At 38.7% G+C, this 24,850-nt stretch overlaps 1 protein-coding gene and 1 long non-coding RNA gene across 4 annotated transcripts; one reads left to right on the top strand and one right to left on the bottom strand.

Moving 5' to 3' along the window:
• Window positions 1-1,218: 1,218 nt before the first annotated feature.
• Window positions 1,219-23,888, bottom strand: LOC144025854 (complexin-2). Of its 3 annotated transcripts, XM_077532221.1 has the most exons (5): window positions 23,874-23,888; window positions 23,679-23,778; window positions 9,165-9,312; window positions 4,589-4,764; window positions 1,219-3,154 (listed from the first exon to the last, which is right to left on the bottom strand). In XM_077532221.1, the coding sequence occupies exons 3-5, from the start codon at window positions 9,193-9,195 to the stop codon at window positions 2,957-2,959; spliced, it is 405 nt and encodes a 134-aa protein (XP_077388347.1). In that variant the 5' UTR covers window positions 9,196-9,312; window positions 23,679-23,778; window positions 23,874-23,888; the 3' UTR covers window positions 1,219-2,956. The 3 variants fall into 3 exon arrangements, with proteins under 3 accessions (XP_077388347.1, XP_077388346.1, XP_077388348.1); XM_077532220.1 differs by lacking the exons at window positions 23,679-23,778; window positions 23,874-23,888 and adding an exon at window positions 22,731-22,872; XM_077532222.1 differs by lacking the exons at window positions 23,679-23,778; window positions 23,874-23,888 and adding an exon at window positions 22,450-22,528.
• LOC144026193 (uncharacterized) lies at window positions 17,205-21,073 on the top strand. The gene is made up of 8 exons (XR_013285071.1): window positions 17,205-17,324; window positions 17,934-18,075; window positions 18,201-18,278; window positions 18,352-18,422; window positions 18,537-18,588; window positions 18,703-18,765; window positions 19,202-19,381; window positions 20,857-21,073. It is a non-coding gene; the product is annotated as an uncharacterized LOC144026193 (long non-coding RNA).
• Window positions 23,889-24,850: the final 962 nt, after the last annotated feature.

Below are 24,850 nucleotides of genomic sequence, written 5' to 3'. Positions count from 1 at the left end.
CAAGGTGTGCTAAGTGTCTCATAGGTTTTAGCATTTAAAGATTAACACAGAAACTTTAAATCCATATTTTTTTCCCAAAATATTACTTTTAGATAACATATGGAGTCAACACATTAGCAAACATGGTAGCCACCAGGAGCTAATGGATGAAGCCAAATGTGGTAGAAGTTAGCTTTCAGCAATTTTTTTTTAGCCTGTGTGCTTCTATCCACACGTCACTAATGTAGCATAGCGGCAACAACACCTCATTAGCAAAGATGTAGCCACCAGGAGCTAATGGATGTAGCTAAATTTGCTAAAAGTTAGCTTTTGGCATTGTTAGCCTGTGTGCTTCCACACCACATGTCGATAATGTAGCATAACGGCAACAACACCTCATTAGCAAAGTCGTAGCCACCTGGAGCTAACGGATGTAGCCAAATGTGCTAAATGTTAGCTTTTAGCATTTTTAGCCCGTGTGCTTCCACCCCACATGTCGCTAATGTAGCATAGTGGCAACAACACCTCATTAGCAAAGATGTAGACACTAAGAGCTAAGCGATGTAGCCATATGTGTTAAAAGTTAGCTTTTTAGCATTTTTTTAGCCTGTGTGCTTCCACCCACGTCGCAAATGTAGCATAGCTACAACACCACCTCATTAGCAAAGATCTAGCCACTGGGAGCTAACAGATGTAGAAAAATGTGCTAAAAGTTAGCTTTTAGCATTTTTTAGCCTGTGTGCTTCCACCCCACACATCGCTAATGTAGCATAGCGGCAAAAACACCTCGTTGCTACCACTTCCTGCCCGCTTGTAAGAAAACTTCCTGTGTGTGGCGGCATCAAAACGCCGTTGGCTAAACTGCCAACAAACAAACCAATCGACTGAAAATCACAAAGAAGCGAACAATTTATCAATCCATAAATTTGGTATTGGGTTTGCATGCGTCAACCTGAGGAACGTGCTCAGTCTAAAGACACACATAAGACAACAACACACCGTGATGATATTTTCTTCACTACACGCGCACACAAAAACGAAAACATTCAAAGAAATTATTTCAAAAAAGTCTAAAGTATATGGCTTTGTGGTCTAGTCCCAAATCATCTTCTACTTTGCCACCGTGAAGTCAAAAAGTACAAGTGTTTTGTGATCTTCCTGCACTCAACAAAGCGTTTAGCCTTGTTGTGAGCTTTTAGCTTCATAGCATTTTAGCTTCTTCGCCCTTTAGCCACTGTACCTGTACATATGAGTGGCTAGCCGTTGAAGACACAGGGCGGCCATCTTGTTACTCGAATACTGTATAAACTATACGCTATACGTACAGATGAGACATATACAGCTTGGCCTATCGGCTATCCAGTCACATATATAGATCAGTGCTGCTGACGCGCTGATGAAGCACCACTAATGTACCCATAATGCATCACTAGCACACTGTTGACGCACAGTTTGAAATCAGAATTGGGGGTGGGTTGATGTCGAGAGCAATCGTATTCTTTGGTCTCCATGGTGACGAATTTAGAAGTTTCACCACCCCCAATATTTTTCATTGGCCACAGCACACTAGTGCATATACGTGTCCAATTTTTAACACTAAAAAGAAGCGAGAAACTTTACACTACGAGCCCCTTTCATACGGTACAGTCTGCAAAATTTGGCGCTTTCTTAAGGAATCCAGCACTTTCACACAGAGAAACAAAATCCTGCGATTGAATAATTACATGAGTCACTTTTAAAAGTTGTTGATACCTTTCACACAAGACAGCAGAAAAAAAGACTGCCTTTGGTGGATTGTGTGCGTTAAAGGGGCTATTGTCCTCAAAATTCATGCAACTGAGACAGAAGAGCATCCATCCAGTTTTGCCTTTCAAGCAGATTCTGGCAAACACAAGATGTTTTAGCAGACACCTCAGTCGGAACCATGGAAGTTGACAAATTGTATCCCCCATCTGTGTGGGTACCTTTCACGCAGGTTAGCAATCTAGGATAAGTTGTCTTTGAAGGGCAATGTGAAAGGGTGTGTCAGAGATGTGGTCTTTATCGACCTGTGACGTTTACGAGGAAGCCAGCAAGAAAATGGATTTTACCAGATTCCCTTTCACACCACCATCGATACTACCTCAGAAGACGACTTGAACTTCTGGACGACTTCAAAACAACAACAACAACAACAAAAAAAACAGTCGAAGAAATGCTTTAAAGGGCAGTGTGAAACGGTTCCTGCAAAATGGGCGCATCAGAAACGGAACCGAAGAGCCTTTACCCAATTGGACCTTTCACACAGCTGCTGTGAGGCCTCCAAGTTGAAAAATCTGAAGGTTTAGTTCATTCCCATCAACATTTTTGGTACTTTTTAGGCAGGGTAACAATCAGGGGGAAGGTCAGGGATAAGTCGCGTAATAGGCAGTGTGAAAGGGGCTCGTTTTGGTGCATCCGAGGCATAACAGTCAGTTTAGTCATCTTCATCGGCTCATACAGTGTTCGAACTTTTACATCAATACTAAATTATTCCCTTAATAGGATGCTTACTGCGTAAACATTTTTCACCTTACTTCATTTTACCCTTAGACCGTTGAAGTTCCGCTTTGACGGCGTGAAAAGGTGTTTTCGACTCTCGAGCCAATAGAATGCAACACGTTTAATCTGGCAGTGTCGTTGTTACTTTCTGTTTGTCTGCCGGCCAATCAGGCAATCCGAAAACGTCGGCATGGCAACCATTTGCGATGAAGGCACGTGTCCGGAAAAAAAATAAGACTTTCAATTTTGGATTTGGTGGACTCTGCCTAGCAACAGGTGACATGCCACCAAATCAAAAGACATGAATTCAAAGAAATGTTGCAGGGAGAATTTGCGGAAGAGAAATGTGTAGAAAAAAAGGGCAGTGTGAAGCCTCCAACAGTTTTGGCAAAGAATGTCCCTCGTCCCGGGCTATGAATCATCTTTCCTACAATCCCTTTCCCCACCTCACCAGGTTCTACTTCTTGAACATGTCCTGCAACGGACCGGGCAGAAACTTGAGGACGGTATCCAGGATGCTCTCGTCGTCATCGTCGTCGTCGTCCCCGCAGCCCCTGGGAATGGCCTTCTTGGGACGCGTCAGGGAGCCCTCGCATGCTTGCTCCATTGCCGCCTTCTCCTCCGCCTCCTTCTCCTCCTTCTTCTTCAGGCCGTACTACAAAACGACACGCGTCTCTTGAGCCCGTCAACGGTAGAGCTCACTAATAAGTTAGCATTAGCATTGTCACTAGAACTACAAACAAATACATGTAACATAAGCAGTGATGTTAACGTTAGCATTGGCAACAGTGAAGGTGCTAGTACCTTTAGCATTAGCACATGCTAAGAAAGGTACCACTGTCCACCGTGAGCTTGCCTGGGAATAGTTTGTGCCACTTTGTCCTGAATGCTCTGCTGAACATTAGCAATAGCATTAGCATTAGCGTTAGCACATGCTAAGCAAGTTACAACTGCCCACTGTGCGCTACCATGGGAGGATAACAGAGGAGTTTGCGTTACCTTGTCTTGAATGCTCTGCTGAACATGAGCATTAGCAATACCGCATGCTAAGGAAGTTACCACTGCCCACCGTGAGCTTGCCTGGCAGCCCATTGGCTAACGGAGTTTTTTGCGTTACCTTGTCTTGAATGCTCTGCTGAACATTAGCATTAGCACATGCTAAGCAAGCTACCACATGCATTAGCATTAGCATTAGCATTAGCAATACCGCATACTAAGGAAGTTACCACTGCCCACTGTGAGCTTGCCTGGCAGGCTAACGGAGGAGTTTTTTGCACTACCTGTTCCTGAATGATCTGCTGAACATTAGCATTAGCACATGCTAAGCAAGTTACAACTGGCCCATGTGATCTAGCCTGGAAGGCTAACGGAGGAGTTTGCATTTGTCCTGAATGCTATGCTGAACATTAGCATTAGCACATGCTAAGCAAGCTACCACATGCCACTGTGAGCTAGCCTGGCAGGCTAATGGAGGACATTAGCATTACGCTAAGCAAGTTACCACTGCCCACCATGAGCTAGCTTGGGAGGCTTGGGAGACCGAGGATTTGGCGCTACCTTGTCCCGAATGCTCTGCTGGACATTAGCATTACCATTAGCACATGCTAAGGAAGTTACCACTGGCCACAGTGAGCTTGCTGTCAGGCTAACAGATACATTAGCACATGCTAAGGAAGTTACCATTGCCCACCGTGAGCTAGCCTGGGAGGCTAATGGAGGAGTTTGAATTACCTTGTCCTGAATGCTCTGCTGAACATTAGCATTAGCATTAGCATATGCTAAGCAAATTATCACTGCCTACTGTGAGCTAGCCTGGGAGGCTTACGGAGGAGTTTGTGTTACCTTGTCCTGAATACGCTGCTGAACATTAGCATTAGCATTAGCAATACCGCATGCTAAGGAAGTTACCACTGCCCACTGGGAGCTAGCCTGAGAAGCTAATGGAAGAGTTTGTGTTGCCTTTGTCCTGAATGCTCTGCTGAACATTAGCATTAGCAATACAACATGCTTAGCAAGTTACCACTGCCCACTGTGAGCTTGCCTGGCAGGCTAACGGAGGATTAAAAAATAAATAAAAATTGTGCGCTACCTTGTCGCGAATGCTCTGCCGGACCTTCTCCCTCTCGGCCTCCATGCGGGCATGTTTGGCCTTGCGTTCCTCCTCCTGCTGCCTCAGAGCCTCCTGACGCTCTTCCTCCTTCTTGGCCGCATCGGGGTCCTTCTCCTCCTCGCCGCCCAGCATCTTGCCCATGTCCTTGGTGGCACCTGAACGCATCACCGAGACACAAGAGAAGAAGAGAAGATGGTGAAAAGGTCCACGTGTTTGGCGGCGCCTGAACGTATCACGAAGCGTCGATGGAGTCTCGTTATTACCTGGCTGCGGTCGATCGTAAATACGGGACCACCTGAGTTGTATGAATTATGGATCCAGCAACAGAGAAAGAAAACAACTGCGTCACGCTAATCGATCTTCTTCTTGGCGCGCGCGCACACGCGCAACACGTGCGCGTCGAACGTCTCAAAATGCAGTGAAAGGGACTTCATCAGCTTCAGTGCACAAGCAAGTCATTATTATTGTTATTATTATTTTATTCCTTATTTTGAACATGTGAATATCTTAGAATTTTTAAACCAATTTTTTTTCCACGTTACAAACATTGAATTTTATTTAGCATCGAAATTCAACATGTTAATAAACGTAAAAAAAAAGAAATGCTAGGTGAAAGAAATTCAGTGCAAAAATAAAATCAGTGTTACAAATTCAAATTCTGATGGCACTGATTTACTTCCACATAATTAATTATAAAGAATATAATAATAATAATAATAATAATAATTATTATTATTATTATTATTATTATTATTATTATTATCATTATTAATATTTTATATATATTAATAAAAAATAATATCACTAATAATTAAATATATATATATATATATATATATATATATATATATATATATATAACAATAATAGTATAATTATGCACAATATGATGAAATATAAGCTATTATTGTGTATTGTTTACATGTAATGTGTTATTTATTGCACGCATTGATGTGATGGCTGTGGCGTACAAGCGCACCTCATCATCATCATCATCATCATCATCATCATCATCATCTTCATCAGGTCTTTTCCTGCCCGTGGCGCCGTGCGACTGCAACAAGCGTTGAGGGTGACAAATTAACACCCAGCTGGTGAGAAAGGGGGGTTGGTTGGGTGGGTGCGGGGGTTAATGTGAGGTCAGTGCCCAGCATGAGGGTGGGGCTAAGGTCAGCCTGTGCGCTGCGGGCGTGTGACAGCAAACCAAAACAAACATTGCATCCACAAAGTGGAACATATGAGGGGAGTGTCGGTGTTAAAATGTCACATGCCGTGATTGTCTCGCCATCCCTCATTCCGACCTCATTAGTCGTATTAATTTGCAAGGTCACCTTCGTCCCTCCATTTTTGTATCGGTACCGTACATAATGAGCATGCTTTGATGGGTGCCGTGAAATGGGCTAGCATGTCACTTCCTTCTTTTACACGTTACACAAAACAAATGCAACCTGCGAAAACTGATTTTTTTTAAATGATGGACAGCGTGAAAGGGGCTACAGCAAAATTGTCACATCAAAGATTCAGTACTATTGCAGATGCCAGGAAATCAATCAATTCTGTATCGATACCTTCCATGCAGGACAGCAAAAAAGAAGGGGCTCGAGTTCCCCCAAATTTACTGAATCAGAGATGTGAAAGAAGATCCGGTCTACATGTGAAGCAAAGAAACTGGTGGCTTAACAACCTCCTTGCTGTATGAAAGGGGCTTCAGTTTTTCCTCAAAATCTGCTGAGCAAAAACGGAACAGAAATATCCGCCGTTTGTCCTTCGGAGCACTCGGGAGCTCCGTGCAACATTGTGCAGTCATCCGAGAAATAAAAGCAGGGTGAAAAGGGGGCTACACGTTTGTTAAAAGTGGCGGTTCAGCAGTGTGAAAGGCGTCAGACGCAACAAAAATTAGTTGGCCTGCAATATTGCCTCCAAATCTGCGAAATTACAACATCAACAAACAACTTGACACAATTACAATGGTTACTTTAGCTACATGCTACAAGCTAGTAAATTAGCTAGCATTAGTCAGCAGTTGGATTAACATAATAGTTGGAACGTTATAGCCGTTGGATTCATGTTACATTCTAACTATAATATATTTATATATTTTTTAACCTTTCAACTGTGAATCCACTTCCTGTCCGTCCCGTGTATTTGTGCATGTTGAATTCGCTAGCTGCAGATTTGAAAGTAGGCGTGGTCACTGTGTGTCACATGACAGTGTGAAGTTTTGACAAAATCGTCTCATTTTTTTCATGAACGAAAATGTCCATAGATTTCAGTCCAGTTTTTATTAAGTGAAATACATTTTTTCTTCATTAGTCGACAAAATGCATAATTATTTAGTACCAGTTATTGTTTTATAATGAGGGTTTTCATCTAGTCTAGTCTAGTTTTAGTCCAGTGAAAAATGCGTCACAACCAAGGTTATTTTACAGAACTAAATCTAATGAAAAAAACTAAAATTCAAAAAACTATTTCGTTAACAAAATAAAAATGAAAATGCTTTTTTTTAACAACGAAAACTGTTTCTACATTTTATGTTTACAAAACTAACTATAATTTAAGCTAAAATGTTCTTCGTTTTAGTCTCTGGTAATTAATTGAATGCATGAGCCTTTGGGGATGATTTTAAATGTGATTTTTAAGTACATTTATTTTGAAATTAACGGAAGTGACGTCATCTCGCAGCAGCCAATAGAAAAGCACCTTCAGATGACGTCGCTCCCATGTTGTTTTTTGAAATATTGCACACAAGTAATTAGGGCAGGGTCTAAAATATCCATATATCGACATCGAATCAATATTCCTTTTCATAGCCCAATATCGATTCATAAAACCATGAATCGATACTTTTACAGTCCCCCCCCCCAGGTTATTATCGAAGAATGCCGAAGTTTCCGACGCTTTGAAAGTACCCTGAAGGCATCATTTTGCTTGTGTATGTTATTATGTTTTCCCTAAGCATCCTTTTAGCTGTTTAATAACACCACAGTTGGAGTTAACTGTAAAACTAAATACACAACGTTAAGAATGACAACCACTGTATATTGAAATACAAAACGCACTTCGTTTTTAAAAACCATTGCTAGCCTAGCACTAACAGGAAGTTAGCAAATGCTAACGGGAAGTTAGCATCGACTTTGGGAGTGTTTTTCCTTCAAATAAAAAATCGAATCAGGCCCTTCTGAATCGAATCGAATTTGGAAATCTGAATCGAAACCAAGCCCTACAAGTAATACACATTTTCCAAAAAAAATAAAACTAATACTGAAACTAACTAAACTAAAACAAAGCATTTATTAAATAACTAAAACGAATGAAAACTAACAGAAACACCCTGAAAACAAATTAAAACTAACTAAATTTAAAAAACAAAATTCAAAACAAAATAAAAACTAAAAAAAAAAAGAAAAATTCCAAACTATAATAACCCTGGTGTTGACAAAATTATTTTTGTGTAGTTTTTGTTGATTAAATGAACATTACATAAATGCATGAGCGTGAAGATGAGGATGAATTGGGGTTGTAAATAAACGGGACTGCTCCTCTTGCTCCTCCCATTTCCTGCAGGTCGTTAGCATTAGCACAAAGGAGGCTAATTGAAGTGCTGCTCGTTAACTCCATTGACGACGTGGCTCAAACACGCTCTCCTCCATCTGAAGGAGATGACTCGGCACAATAATGTGGTCTTATCTGCTGCATCATCACCTGATCGGATCTCACCATCCAATCAGACGTCAGCTTTGGGTGCCGGCAGGAAGCACGCTCGGGATGGGAGGGAAAACAAAAAAGATCAATAAAATGAAAAAGGAAATGAGCAGGAAGGATTGGCCCTGCACACGACTGATCCCAGATCAGTTTTTTCATCACGCTGCCTCTTGCTGTCCGCACGTCATCACTCGTACGCTATTTTTACCTCACGCTATGCCGTAAATCCGGATATTGTTCCGAGGACGCGTTCGTGACATGTCGCCGATTGATTTTTTCAGCCCGCTGATCGCAGCACAGGAAATCAAAAGACACGCACTTCCTGTTTGCTCCTTTTTGATTTGTTTTTAGATGAGCTGCTGGGCTTGTTTCTAATGAAACCATCAGTAAAAAAAAGAGCTGCTGGGCTTGTTTCTAATGAAACCATCAGTAAAAAAAAAAAAAAAAAAAAAAAAAAAGTCAATATTTCCCTTCCAATAAGATTCATTTGCCTCCGCTAATCACGTTAGCACATTCAGCTGTGCGTGTGTCGCCCTTTGTTGACAGTTTGCTGCATCTAACGTGTCACTAATGTAATTTCCCTTCATGACTTTTGCGCTAATGCTAATGCTAGCCACAGAAGCTCGTATTTACTGACAGGCACACCAAATCTCTGCACTTCTCATCCCAAACCCGTTGAAGTTTATTGAGTAAATGAAATTGTCTTGCCTTGAGACCACATCAGACATCTTGGAACCACTTTTCAAATCCTCAGACCAGCTTTCAAAGAAACATTCAAGCTAGCGTCATTCGGCGCTAACAAGTAGCATAATAAGTAGCATGCTAAGCTAACACGACATGTCGATTAACTCACCGCCTAAAGCTTGTTTCATCACAAAGTCCATCTTGACTTTTTTGGGGGGTGCGTGTTGAACTTCTTCTTCTTTTTCTTCAACGTCGATCTAGCATGTAGCCTTGGCCGCTAGTTCACGCACCAGGATCGGAATTTCTTTGGAACGCACCTGCCGCAAGAAAGAAAAACGAAGTACATCAACGCAAAGATGACTTTTGTCACATGGTCTGCATCCAAAATGTCCGCAGGGAAGACGACAACAAGAACATGGTAGTGCGCACGCTAATGCGATTATGGGAATTTGGAATTGTCCGACTTCAATGTACAGTGTTCCCTCGTTTTTTGCTTCCAAAAAATACCCGCAATGAAATGAAATCCGGGAAGTAGTTAGCTTTATGTTTTACATTTATTATGAATGTTTTAATGCTTATACTGTACACTTTTCTCATCAAGGGTTAAACATTTTCTCACATTTTTCTCGTTTAAATGTTGAATAAAGGTTCAAACATTAATAAATTTTATTAAATAGGTACTTTACTGTAAAAAAATGCATGCAAAATTGCACTTTGAAAAAATTCATAAAATAGTGAGACTGTAAAAAGTGAACCGCGTTATAGCGAGGCAACACTGTAGTACCACTTTGTGCCACAACATGCCAGGCAGCACTGAGCTCTGTTGGGAGATGTACAGCGGAATTGGAAGTGAGAAGAAGAGGCAGAAGCGAAAACATGCCTGTGGTGGTGGTTTGTTGGTGTTACTGCCAATTAGAATTTTTTTTTCCCCATGTATAAAAGTCACTTGCATTCGTCTTTATTCAATTTTCTGTTTTCTAAGCATGTGCCAAAAAAATGTGATTTTAAAGGTCCTAAAATCCATTTTATTTAAATGATTTGATACTGTCTTGCCCTTGTTTGAGTACTTGGAACACATGTTGTACCTGATTTGGCATTAGGGGGCAGTGTGGTTCTGTACATTCTAATAATGTAGCCCCATTAGAGAGTAGAAGGGAAAAGTCACGATCAAGTTTATGCCGATAAAAGTTGATTATTATTTTTTTTACGTAGGAAGAGCATAATGTGAGGATGTTATGTTATGGTCTTTGGTCCCAGCGGCTCTTCTCATCCTGCCGACTTGGATCCTCTGGCACACTATCTAAAGCCAACATTCTCAAACCTGGGTGTCAAGATGGACAGTGACTTTAAACTGGACCGGCAAATTGCCGCTGTTATCAAATCCAGCTTTTTTCATCTTAGGCAGCTAGCTAAGGTCAAAATCTATCTCAGCAGCACTTAGAAATGGTAATCCATGCCTTTGTTACATCTCGGCTAGATTACTGCAATGCACTTTATTTTGGAATCAGCCAGTCCTCCCTCTAGCGTCTCCAGCTTGTCCAAAATGCTGCTGCTCGTCTCCTTACTGGTGCCCGTAAGAGGGAACACATAATCCCTATCCTGGAGATCGAGCCTTTGCTTTTGCCGGTCCCTACCTTTAGAATGACCTACCACTCCATATTAGGCAATCCCCCTCTTTATCCTCTTTTAAAACATGTCTTAAAACACAGTTCTGTATTCTTTGGCTTTTGGCGTATCATGAGACTTGTTCTTGGCGTTTTGTGGTGTGTATGAGTTTGATGTTTAGTCGACTTATTTATGCATTTATTTATTTCTTTATTCATTCGCTTACTTCTCATTAATTTACTTACGTAAAATGTATTTACTTAAAAAAAACTTGTATACGCACTTCAAAATGTTTGCTTTGTTCTTGTTTTGTTGTCTTATTCTTTACTGCACAACCAATATTTATGTTTATGTACAGCACTTTGTAAATAGTAATACCTATTCTTAAAGCGCTTTATAAATAAAGTTGAGTTGAGTTGAATAGCCGTTCGTTTGAGGGATAACAGTGCCGCTACTGCGCTAATTAGCATTAGCGAGTCAGACTGGAGTAGATCATGACGATTATTTGCTTATCTACAAAATGAAGCAGAAAATCATTGTCAATCAAATCAGAGACAGTCAAAGAATTTGATTGGCTCTTTGTAGTCATGTGATCAAAACAAGATGGCGTCGTCAATAGGGCTGCGTGCAGTCTGTCACAGCGTGAAAAAAAATCTTGGCACAAAATACTTGTGACATCACTGTTTTTTAAAATGTAATGTATTGATTTTGATCAAATTGCTTTTTCTTTTTTGTGCCAATCGCTTCTTTTCTCGGAGTGAGATGCGACGTCTCCAACATCCTCCTCCGCTTCTTCTTGTTTCCTTTCGTCTGCGCGCTCTTCTTGTGTTTAATTTGATGGTCGCGAAGGCTGGCGGGATAATCTCATCAAGAGCCTGCACGCCTTCTCGTTGCTTTCCTCTCCTTCTTTTGCTTCCCTTTCCTTCACATTTTCTTCATATTTTCGCTTTCTTTGATGATTTTTTTTCCCTTCATTTCGGCCTTCCCGTCTCTTTCCACCTTTTTGGATTACAGATTTTATTCTTCCCTTTCATTACAAAAATATATATACACATCTTCAATCCAGATGCCATCCTGTCATGAACACCCCCCCCAGGCAACCGCAGATGGACAGCAATAAAAAATCAATACCGCAAAAGTGGACAGCGATGGATGGCTTACAAGTTAGCGGGATTCAAACAGGAGCCGCTCAATGTGCCCAGGAGGCCCCCGTTTGTTTGTTTGTTTGTTTGTTTGTTTGTTTGTTTGTTTGCCACGTCGTTATTCCTTCTCATAAGCTCATTCATTCATTAATAACACGACAACTTCAACTCTTGTCAGGAAGACAACGAGACAGGGTTGCCATGGAAACGTCAACATTTTCATTCATAATTCAAAACAGAAAAATAGCAGCAGGTATAAGTCGCTGATGAATTATTGACCATGTGCTGGCAGCCACCTGACGAAATATATATTTATATATTCAGCCCCCCTCCCCACCCCCCTCTTATTTTTGGCCAATATCATTAATGTGTACAAAGTTTTATTGCGCACTACTAGCTGTAGTTGTGAACATGTGACCACAATTGAACCAGTTGAGATCAATGACACACACAAACAAACAAACAAAAATGTAAAATGTCTTAAGTGCTATTGTTTACGTTTAAAGGTATACTTGATTCATTGAACAATTTTCAGCAGTGAAAAGTTGATATTTTGTCCCGAATGAATTTGATAACTTCATTATTTTTCATGTACAATTAATACCTTTAAAAAGTATTTTTTCTACTTGCCGTCTACTGATGATGACATCACCTGTGCTGAGGAAGTAGGTAACAGCCGATTATGGCTCACCTGTTTTCTGGGTTTGGTCGGTAAACTGAGCCATGATTGGTCCTCAGCACAGGTGATGTCATCATCAGTCGACAGCAAGTAGAAAAATTACTTTTTAAATATTCATTGTACATGAAAATAATGACGTTATTACATTAATTATAGACAAAATATTCACTTTTTACGACACATTTTGTCAATAATTAATGTGGTAACTTCATTATTTTTTTGTACAATTAATACCTTTAAAAAGTAAATTTTCTACTTGCTGTCGACTGATGATGACATCACCTGTGCTAATGACTAATCATGGCTAATGCTGCATTCGAGGATGGTCGGAAGTCGGAAATATTCGAGTTGAAACTTCACAGTTCCGACCTCAGAGTGTTCGAGGTGAAAGTAAACAACCAAAATGCCGGATAGTGATAAATTGTTTTTTATTTTGGTCCTCAAAACTCAATTTGACCTCCAGAAAACGTACCTTTTTGCAATTTTGTTTCATTTATTGTTTTAATCTTATTTCATAAGCAATCCATACAGTTAAGTAGTTTACCGTATAATTTCATGCAGGGATATAGCGGCAATACTGTCACGTACGTTGCGTTACATGAAGTTATGGTGAATATTTATGAATGAAGAAAGCTATCTAGTTTTATAATCGAGTAAATTGTGTTTTGCCATTCAGAGTGACGTCACATTGTTGTCCGCCGGTGAAGTCAGGTTCCTTTTTTCCTTCCGACTTCGCAAGTGGAATTTCCGAGTTCAAGGGGGCGTTCCCAGCCGCACTTCCTGGTTTGAACTCGGATATTTCCGACTTCCGACCATCCTCGAATGCAGCATCAGTTTACTGACCAAAAGCCAGAAAACAGGTGAGCCATGATTGGTCGCTACCTACTTCCTCTGCACAGAGTGATGTCATCATCAGTCGACAGCAAGTAGAAAAAGTACTTTTTAAAAGGTACTAATTGTACATGAAAAATAATGACATTACCACATTAATTATAGAAAAAATATTCACTTTTTACTACTGCTAAAAATGGCTCAATGAGTCAAGTATCCCTTTAACAAATGTAAAACAGCATAAATCATGCTGCTTCTACTAAGTACTGTCTCAAATATTCTCCAATTTCCATACTGGCAAGAAACGTTTCTTGAGAGGAGCAATATGGTCGCCTGACCACCTCAGAAGTCTTGCGCTATCAGCTATACAGTCATGTAGTCACATCAGTGAGATAACATTAGCTTAGCTTAGCCATTAGCACGTTTTTTTTACATCTGAATTACTCCTCCTATAATAACTTGTTGAAAACCACATTTTGTAAGAAGTTTACTGCAGCTTATTCACCACCACGGAGGGCAAAGATGACAGACGGAGACTTAGCGGAAAAAACGCAACGTGTTGAACCAAACTAGTAACCAGACCGAGCTTGTTGCTAGCTTGTTAGCTTCTGCGGCGTAGATGCGTTGCACACATGGAATATCGAGGCGAGGAAAAGGACAGGAAGTGATGTTTGTCACTCGCCACTTTCACGCCGACTTTCCCGCGCATTCGTTTTTCCCGACCGACGCGGCGCACGGGTGTAAACACGCACACGCACGCACTCAAGTCAACATTTCTGTCGCTCGGGTGAGCTTTGAACCTCTCCTCCGTCCCCGGCAACAGGTGTGTGATGTCTGTTACCACGGCAACACATAAGCGCACAGTGTTTACATTTGGTAACAGGAAGCGCCGTTAAAAGGAAACTGGATTTATTTATTTATTTATTTAATTTATTTATTTGTTTTGCAAGGAAAGCTAACGCCGGCGCTTATGCTAGCAGGACAAACCGTCGAAATATATGTAGGACCAAAACTGCCAAAATTCAAACAAAATACATGACTAAAAAAAATAAATAAATGACTAAAAATGAAAATAAAAACGGATATAAAAAACATAATTAAAAAAATTTAATACAAATGTATTTTTTTTCTCTTTTTTATTAACATTTATATTTATTATTTTTTGGGGGACCTAATATTCAAATTATATTTTTTTATATACATTTTTATTTTCATTTTTAGTCATTAATTAATTTATTTGTTTATTTTGAATTTTGACGAGTACGAAATGACAACACTGACAAGGACCACAAGTTGACGCCCACATGCTCCCGTGACGAGGCCACGCCCTTTACAGGCGCACATGCAACACACACATGAGACTTTTTGAAAAGCATTTCAACGGCAAAACACGGATTTGAAAGATTTGTTGTTGTTTTTGTTTGAAGTGCGCTCGTACAATCCGCTGCTGCCGCTCAGGCCTCGTTGCTAAAAGATGAGCGTATTAATTTTTCATTAGCGTCGCGTGACGGCAACGCAGACGACAACAACAACTACTAAAACACAGATTGCATATTGTTAGAGGAATGTCATCAGCAAATACTTTATAAATGTATACATTTCAACCAACTCGTCATCAAGCAATCATAAAAAGCATCATAATAAATCATACATAAATCATAAAGCAATGGTAGACTCTGGAGACGTTTTTTTTGTGGGTCTACTCCAAGGTTACTAATAAAAAAAAAAACTACAACTAAAATTTGAAAAACAATTTCTTTAACAAAATAAAATAAAAACAAAAATGCTCTTTAAAAAATGGAAACTAACTGAAACTGCGTTTTATGTTTACAAAACTAACTAAAACTAACTCTAATTATAGCAAAAATGTCCTTTGTTATCGTCTTTGGTAATTAATTTCATGCATGATGAGCCTTTGGCGATGATTTGAAGTCAATTTATTTTGACATCAACCGGAATTCGCATAGAGGTGACGTCACCTAGCAGCAGCCAATAGAAAAGCACGAAAAGATGACGTCACTCCCATGCTGTTTATTTTATTATTTTTTTAATATTGCGCACAAGTAAACTAAAACTATTGTGTGCTGAAAAAAAAACAGTTGAAGCTGGATGCTGTTACATCAGAACCAAAACAGACACGTGGGTCGTGAACTCTGGCGCACGGTCATGAACTCTACTCAAACTTATCCCAGGCGTGACCCCAGACATGATACCAGAACCAAACATCACTCCTGCATGACTCGAGTCATGACAAAAACTATGCATTTCCCAGATAGCAAAAGATGTTTATTCAACGTTGAATTAGGGTTAAAATGGATGATTTTTGGTTACGGTTGAAGATTGATTGGTCAATCAACATTGATTCAACAGCATTATGTTAACATTGAAGTTTGTGTTTAAAAGATAACATTGAATCAACGTTGTATTTTGGTTGAATTAAAACGTTTGAAAGGTCAATGTTTAATTAACGTTGAATCTATGTTTGCCCTTCTTGTTTTTTTTTTCCCTTCAGCTGAGAAATTGACTAGGAGAGGGGGAGGGGAAGTATTTTGGGGACAGGTTGGTGGGTGGGGGGTGTTAGAGTCTTTAAACATTTATAATAAATATAAAACATAAAGCTAACTACTTTGCGGATTTCATTTATTGCGGGTATTTTTTGGTACCTAACCCCAGCGGAAAACGAGGGAACACTGTATTTGCAAAACTTGTAAATTATTTGAATGTACTCGAAACACCTGGCATTTCCACCAAATAAACTGTACACGTTAGAGTTTCTAGTTTGTGCATTTCAGCCCAGTCATCAAAAATATGTGCCCACATCCGGCATAAGTCCGGCACAGGTGGCATTCAGTCGACACTGGCATAAGGCATGTGGGCCGAACATGGCCCAGGAGCAGCAAAGGTGGCACTGGCTTGACTCTGGCAAACAGGATGTGGGCCAGTTGCTGTGTGACGCATCTGGCCCAGCTATCAATTTACAACTCTGGGCCACATATGTATAGCCAGTCTTGTCCCACTCTTAAATGCAGTTTCAGATTTATTTATTTTTTCTACACACATTTTTTTACTTATTTGCATAACAGATGTTAAGAAGAATTTTAATACATCATCACACAGACATTTCAATATGTTTCTGGTCAAACAATCAAAGTTTGTGTGTGAATTCTGTGAACGAACTTTCATGAAGCTTCCAGAGAGAAGTTCTTCGAACGTGCGTTCACCATTTCTTTGTAGCGATTCAAGGGTAAGTATTTAATTTTCCTATGTTTTACATTTGATATTTTATGGCTTCATATTGACACAACTACTGAATTGACTTCACAGACATTGGTGTGTGCGTGCGTGCGTTTGTGGTTATCTAAATTTTCCCGTTAATAGTTTCAATGCCATAATATTTAGTTAGGTGCACTCACTGGCTGATCAGAGAAAATCTCATTTTATCTGACCAGTTTTGTTTCAACCTGCAACGCATAAACTTTAAGTCTAACAATTCTAAAATAAAAACAACTATGAATATTCATATGAAAGAGATAATTATTTACATTTAGTGGAAATCTGATTCAGAGGTAAAGCTTTTAGGGGGCAATATTGTAATGAAGCTATTTTATTGAGACGCAACTCTGCGAGTATAATCATATAAAAAGGTACCAAATTATCACTAGCACCAAATATTACATTGTTCTGGGATAATATTCAGCTTGTATTGTAAAATATGCAGAGCTTGAATTATGTATTTTTTATAGTGCTGTGTGATATGTACATTGTGTGCATAATATTATATTAAAAAAATACAAAAGAGGAATGACTTATGCGTTACACACATTTCCCAGGTTATGTTTTAAAAATCTATTATATATCTCATACAATTTTAATTTCATCGAGTTGATTTAAATATCTACTGTACTTTCTAACGTTATTGGATCGCTGTTCCACAGTGCGCCACTAGATGGCGGGACATGCTACTAACCAGACTGACACACACAGTCATACACAGCGTAGAAGAAGAAGAATTTCAAATTGCCGACAGCCGTGCTAAGAGCGGGAATCCAAACGTCGACGTTCTGTGTTTCAGGTCGGTAAAAGTTACATTAAATAAAACAAATATGTATCACCATGTCCATTGTCAGTTGGGTCGCTAAGCATATTGGTCTTTAGAGGTGGTTTTAGTGAAGAAATTGTTTCGAATGATCCTAAACGTTGAAGCTAAGTTGCTAATTCCGACGGCCTCTTAACAATGAGAGTTACTACAAGCCTATCTGTGTGCTATGTTGCTGATATGCTAGTAAGCTAACGAACTACACTGAAGCGCTACAGGAGCGTTTACATGAAGAATGTATCTTTTTTCAGTCGTTTTTAACAGGCTGGTTTAACAGTTGAAGATAGAACTTTGAATAGCGTTTTCTTTTAGGTTTAGTTTTTAAAGTAAATTAAGTCCACTTGTATAGTAATGTAAGGTTTATCTGTAATTTGTTTAACTTCTGTATATAACTTAATTCATCACGAAATCTAGTCGAATCATGCTTCAGGATATTTATTTGTTGAGGGAAGTAAAAGTATTTTTTTAGTAATTACTAATTATTGAGCCTATAATGAACACATTTTTTTCACACTGTAATAAAACAAAGGTGTAAATGTTGTACTTTGTTGCTTTTAATATCATTTGTTGTCTGTTGATGTACAGGTTACTTGTGCTGTTTTGACGAGTCACATGGCGTACAGGTGGTGCCAGCGTCTTCGAAACCAGATGGCTAATTAGTAATTTACTACTTATTCAAACTAAGAAGGCATGTTGTACCTTGGCCAGAGCTTGGTGAACCTCTTTGGTAAGTAAACAAGTGAACAAACACTCAAAATATTCATTTCTAAGAATCTGAAGAAAGCTTAGGTGAACTACCTTTCACCACATCCAAATGTTGAAATTAGTGACAGAGAATATAACTTGGCACAGGTTTAATGGGGAAGGAGAACATGCAGAGGTCTGTCTTACCTATAAGGAGGAAGAGGGCAAAGTGCAAATTTTTTTAAGGTAATGTTGGTATGTTTTCAGAATTCATAATATAAGATAACATAATAATTAATAGAATATCGGTTGTGCTCAGGTTTCAGGCTCTGAGTGTTTCTTCAAAATGTTCTGTCCACAAAATCCATTCTGAGGAGTAGCGCAAGACAGGTAAATGATTCTGCGCACTGTACTACATGATTGTGATGATATTATTGCGGTAACACATTGCTGACTTGTACAGTAAGTTTGAAACTTACATGCTGTGTTGTTGATATTGTTTAGGTGCACAACTCACTTTTTCAAGACTACAAACACAATTACAGCTCTACAACAGGTACCTAGACCCATTGTTAATTTAAGTTGTGAGTAATAATAACTACTATGATTATGAAAGAACACAATCACATTGTGAAAAAAAATGTTGAACAGGGTCTTCTGTTTGTTTCAGGCAACCCTTTTTGCGGTGCTTGGGGACCAACCGGAAGAAAGGGAAATACTGTATTCGTAGTTGGTAAGTTTTTCAAAGGTCACTGTTGTAGAACCAAATCATCATAAATCTTAGCACACTTTTTTTATTTTATTTTAATTTTTTTTACCAATTTGTAAGGCATAATTATGGAGGACCAAAACTGCCAAAATTCAAAATAAATAAATGACTAAATAAATAAATAAATAAATTACTAAAAGTGAAAGTAAAAACGGATGAAAAATATACAATTCAAAAATGAAATACAAATGTATTATTTTTATTTTCAGTTTTAGTCATTTAGTTATTTAGTTAGTCATCTGGGGGGTGGAGAGGGGGTGATGTATATGAATATTGCAAAATTTAGTAAAGGTTATGTAATTTACTTAAAAGTAAAATCTTCAGGCATCGGGAGAATTCTATCAACAAAAGTTGAGTGCAAAAATTAAATTAATAATAATAATAATGTCGTCTCTCATAGATTAATCACCTGGCTGTCGTTGAAGGCACCAATTCGGACAACCTAATCAGACGGATGATGGCAACTGTGATGACAAATGCCCTGGGCTGTTAAATGAATACAACTGGGCAGGGAAGCAAGACAAGTGTTGCATTGGCAAGAAGGCATTCAAGGAGACAGTGATGCAAGACTGTATGTTTGGTGAGTTATCGCCTATGTAAACTACTTATTACAAGACAGAGTTGTTTTTGAGCAGAATGTTCTGAGCTGCTTTCTTTTGTTGTGTAAAATCACTCCACCTGGGGTATGGAGTCAGAATCCTTCCAATACCCGAAACCTCGTAATAAGGGTTTGACTCTCCGAAAACATTTTTGTATAACTGAAAAATTGTTTTGAATTGTCCAAAAATATTTTTGAATGACTGAAAATTCCCAGAAAAAGCTTTAAAAAAAAAAAAACACTAAGAAAAGACACATTTTAAAAGTGCGGCTCCACATAGACATTATTTATCTATTAATTAGAGAATGGTCAATTCCGAAATCAATGAAAAAAAAAAAAAAACATCATTGATACTTCACAAAAACAGCAATTAGTATATGTATCTTTGTCTTTTCATTAATATATTGCAGTCAAGATGGACTCCATCAGGCCAGGGCTCTACACTAACTTTTCCACTACTAGCACTGGTGCGAGTAACATTTTTGGTTGCTCGCACAGCACAGGATTTATTCCATTATTTGTGGAGGTGCAGCATGACCTGGCTTAGGCATACGCAACTCGATATATTTGCAAAATATTTTATTGGAACACGAGGTTTGCCTGCAACAGCAGTGGCTATCAAAACAAGTCAATCATTTCTAATAAATTATGTCAACATTATTTTCTTTAGCTCAGTAAAAATCAGTATTTTTTTTTTCTTCACCGCTACTCCCCTTACCTTTTCATCTTTATGCTGTCCTCGCTCCGAAGCTTCTAAATTTCACCAGCTAGACAGCGAGTTAACGACGTTCCAAATAACCAGACTTCATTTTCCTTTTGTGCTATTAATTTGAACAATGGCCTCTGACCATTACCCTCTTTAAGTCGTAGTAAAACTAGAAAATAAAATAAACAATGTACCTAACTATACACGACACACTTTCATGCTAGTAGCTAGTTACATTGCACATTCAACATTCTGTAATTGTCCTAATTAACTCATTCACTCCCAAAAACGTATACGTTTTTTAGGTTTTTGTTTGCTAGAGTTTTTGTATGAAGGCTTTGATGCAGTTTCTGACCTGAAGTGGAAGCTTAAAGCGATAGTAGTTATTACAAAAAAAAAAAAGTGTGCTTCATCTGTTTCATGAATGAAACTTTTTTTTGTAATAACTACCATCGCTTTAAGCTTCCACTTCAGGTCAGAAACTGCATCAAAGCCTTCATACAAAAACTCTAGCAAACAAAAACCTAAAAAACGTATAAATACGTCTTTGGGAGTGAATGAGTTAACTAAAATAAATCTACAGTGGTTTTTATATTGACATCGCATGTATTTACCAACATTGTCAAATTCAACAAAAAAGTGTTACTTAATACTTACTGATAGTTACTGTAACAACAGAACAGCTTTTTTTCTAAAACAATAAATTGTATTGGATACTAACTCTCTTCTCTTTTGTAATCTTGTCTTTCAGTTGCTGCTCGACAGCTTGACCGTACACTGACTCAGCAGGACTTTGGTGTTACTGTCAAGCATTGGCTGCGTTTTGCTCATGAGCGTAACGGTGGCATCCCAAGCAATGCTAGTGCCTTGGACGCAAGTGCGAACGCAAGTCAAATTTAGTGTGTCTTTTTATGGACTGACGTACAGTCAAAGTGAAATGGTTACCGCTTTATACACTGATGTTCCTACAGTTCATTTCATGTTTATTTCATTCATTTGTCAAGAAAAAGAATAATACAATAAAAACAAACATTATTTGAGGCAGAAGCCAAACGGGTGTTATTTTCTTTGCCTCCATTCTCCCCAGAATTCAGTTACAAAGTACTGTGTTTTGATTTCTAATAAATGTTTGAATATTAAACATATTTTCTGTCCTAAGATTTTCATACATATGGGGAAGTATGGTTAAGGAAATCAACAAGCTAATAATACATCCAAGTAAGTTGTAAGACATCTGCAGAAACACTAGGTGAAAAACATACGGTAACTTTTTTTTTTCTAGTGGACTAACCCAATATTTTTTGTTAGTTTAAAAAAGTAGTTCTATATTAATGTGCATGATAATAGTAATAATAATAATGTACATTTAGATAAATTCCAATGTAAATGATGATTAACTTAAAACATTTATTCCTCACATTAATTCACTATAAAAATGCATGTAGGTTCTGATTTAGATGATAGTTGAAACGACATTGATATTGTGTGATATATGGTTACAAAGCAAACGTTGACTCAACATTTTATCAACCTTGCACTTTCTGTATAATTTAAATGTTAGAATTCAATGTAAAATCAACCAAAGATACATGTAGATTCTGATTTAGATGATGGTTGAAACGACATTGATATTGTGTGATTTATGGTTGAAAAGCAAACGTTGACTCAACATTTTATCAACCCTGCGCTTTCTGTTTAATTTAAACGTTAGAATTCAATGTAAAATCAACCAAAGATGCATGTAGATTCTCATTTAGATTATGGTTGAAACGACATTGATATTGAGTGATATATGGTTGGAAAGCAAACGTTGACTCAACATTTTATCAACCTTGCGCTTTCTGTATAATTTAAACTTTAGATCTCAACGTAGATTCAACACTTAAGCCGAACTATATTTCAACGTTGATTCAACCACATTTTGCTATCTGGGTTACTAACTAAAACTAATGAAAACTAACAGAACCGCCTTGAAAACGAATTAAAACTAGCTAAATTAAAAACAAACAAACAAACAAAAAAAAACAACTCAAAACGAAATCAAAATTAGCTAAAATGAAAATTAGTATATGGACCCTAAGATGGCCGCCTCAAACTTAAACGGAAGACTTGTTGAGTCTTCCGATGTTTATGACTTTTTTTTTGTGGGTCTACTGGTGATGACGTCGATCAAAATTTAAAGTCAAACTGTCTTAAGGCTGAATTTTGAAAATAAATAAATAAATAAATAAATAAATAAATAAATAAACGTGAGGAGCAGTGACTTCCACCGTAACCACACAACATGAAGATCGCGGACACGCGCGCACGCACGCGCACACGCCTAATCAAAACCTGGTTCCACCTTCATCAAATCCTCCTCTTCCTCCCTCTTCTTCCCGTCACTTGCATGCATCATATGATGATGATGATGAAGCCTCGCCTTCCATGCGGAGGTTGCACAAACAAACAAAAAAAATCATCCCTGTTTTTGTTTTTTAAGTAAGGTGTGTTCATCTGACCAAGCGCTCGCTTCCCCCGCCATGCATGTGCACGCGCACGCTCGATACCTCAACAGTGGCAAAAAAAAAAAAAAAAGCCGCAATGAAGGAAGGCGTGCGCGTGCACACGTGCACATCTACCGACCTGCTGCTGCTGTCGAGGAGATCCCACCAAAGTGCCGCCGAGTCCCCGCCTGACGACCCTCATATAAGACCCTCTCAAACACACACGCACGCACGCGCTTGCGCACGCGCACGCCGGCCAACACGCCTTTTGTCTCTCAACCCGCCCCCCTCCCTCCTCCGGAGCTTCATCAGCTCACAGTGTCGGCAGCATATGGACGATGTGGTGGTAATGGGCGTGTCTTACCCCAAGCTCTGACGTCAGGTTGAGCCCCCACCCAAACAAAAAGGTGCAGCTCCACCTGTGAGTTTTCAAAATAAGGGTGAATTTAATGCTTTGACCTGAGAGCAAAAAAAATGTGAGTTACGAGCGCCAAACGGCGGCAATAGCAAACTTCATGACAAAGCAGTAGGCGGTAAAAACTAAAACGTAAGACGTAGAGAATGAGATGTTAGCTTAAAAGGCTAATTAAACACAAAAATATTAACACGGGATAACAAAACAAATGTCAGGAGACTTTCAAGCAACAAATGTAATTTTGAACATTAACGTTGCGAAAAACATACAGATAAACAATACAAACAATACGCTGCCCTCTGGTGACCAAAAGGAGTAGCAGGAATTCACGATGCACAAACTGGTCATACTTTATATTCAACTCAATAATTATTATAAATAATTATCTGTTTATTAACATAAAGTTACATTTAACGACTCACAAGTGTTTGTGAAATAAAAAAGTGGCAAAAATATGTCATAAAAAAGAACCAAAAAAAAATCACAAATTCCCTTAAAGTAGTCATGACTCCGTCCTCACTAATTGCTTACTTGCTAGCTAGTAAAAGCAGTCAAGTCCCTTCAAACAATTCTACTCCAATAGTAGCAACAAGTCTAGAATAATGAAAACAACCTTGACTCAAGTAGTATAAAAATAAAACAATCAAAGTATAAAAGGCAGAAATGACTCACGCAAGTACTTGAGTAGAAAAAGTGAAGTCAAGCGTCCACAACAAAATGTTGCGTTCGGGCTTGTGGTTTATCACAGTGTTACGTCCTTTTCAGATGCTTGCTGTTGACAAAAAACAAAAAACAAAAAAAACGCAGGGCAGCTGAACAAACAATCATGTCAAAAGTGTGTGTGTTCATACACACGTATCCACGCACACGCGCGCGCACGTGGAGAAAATCAGGTGAGGAAAGCAAGAAAACCCGGCAGATGTTCCTAGCTTCCGCTTATCGTCATCACTTGAGGGCGGTGCTTTTCTTTTCCCCTTTCTGCTCGTCAAGTCGACTGCATCGTTCGGTCAAATCTGCGCTTGTGTCACATGGAGTGCTTTTGGCGCATGTCCAGTAAAGTTTGATGCTGGCTCCCTCTAGTGGTGCAAAATAAAAATCCACAGATTGAAAAGACAAATGACATTTCTTGTACGTTTCTTTTAAGCATCAAATCCAAGCAAACATGATGAAGCTTGTTTCTATACATGCTGACATTTTTGTTGTTGTAATTTTCAGGTTCAGTTGAGTTTCATTATTTTTTTTTTGTTAAGTACTTTTACATTGAACTGATTGACTGGCAGCCATTTTGAGTGAAGCAACCCCTTTCGCTCCCGGCTGGATTTGGACTGATTTTTGCAAGGCCCAGGCCACATAATATTGTGTTCGATTGCTATAAAAACATGAAACTTACCAAATGAAAGATTAAAGTCTCTTCTTTCATCAGGAAAAAAATGTGCATTTTTCTATCTGTTTCCGTTTTGCGGCAATTAGCATTAGAATATAGACAAGTTTCATCATCATGGCCCTGGTTGATCTATTATACTCTGCTGCCACCTGCTGGCCGTTTTTGTCATTACTCACATTTGCATGTTCACAAACGTGATTATATGAAGTTTTGAGTTCAGGATCAGAATCATTTTTTTTTGCTGAATTTCAACATTTGTTGTAAATGCATGTTAAGATCTTTTTAATAGTGTCAGTGTAATTGTTGAGTCCGTCGCCTGCGACCACGAGGCATCAGGTTCGATTCCCGCAGGCTTCAATCACACATAGCGCCATCTTTTATTTGTTTACATTACAGTGAAACATGTATCCAATCAGATGCAATAGCCTAATAAGCTTCATTTGTTGATAAATAAATATAT

This window comes from Festucalex cinctus, chromosome 9, assembly GCF_051991245.1.
Source record: "Festucalex cinctus isolate MCC-2025b chromosome 9, RoL_Fcin_1.0, whole genome shotgun sequence".
Taxonomy (NCBI): domain Eukaryota; kingdom Metazoa; phylum Chordata; class Actinopteri; order Syngnathiformes; family Syngnathidae; genus Festucalex; species Festucalex cinctus.
The sequence above is the reverse complement of the archived record's forward strand: the minus strand, read 5'-3'. Positions and strand labels throughout refer to the sequence as shown.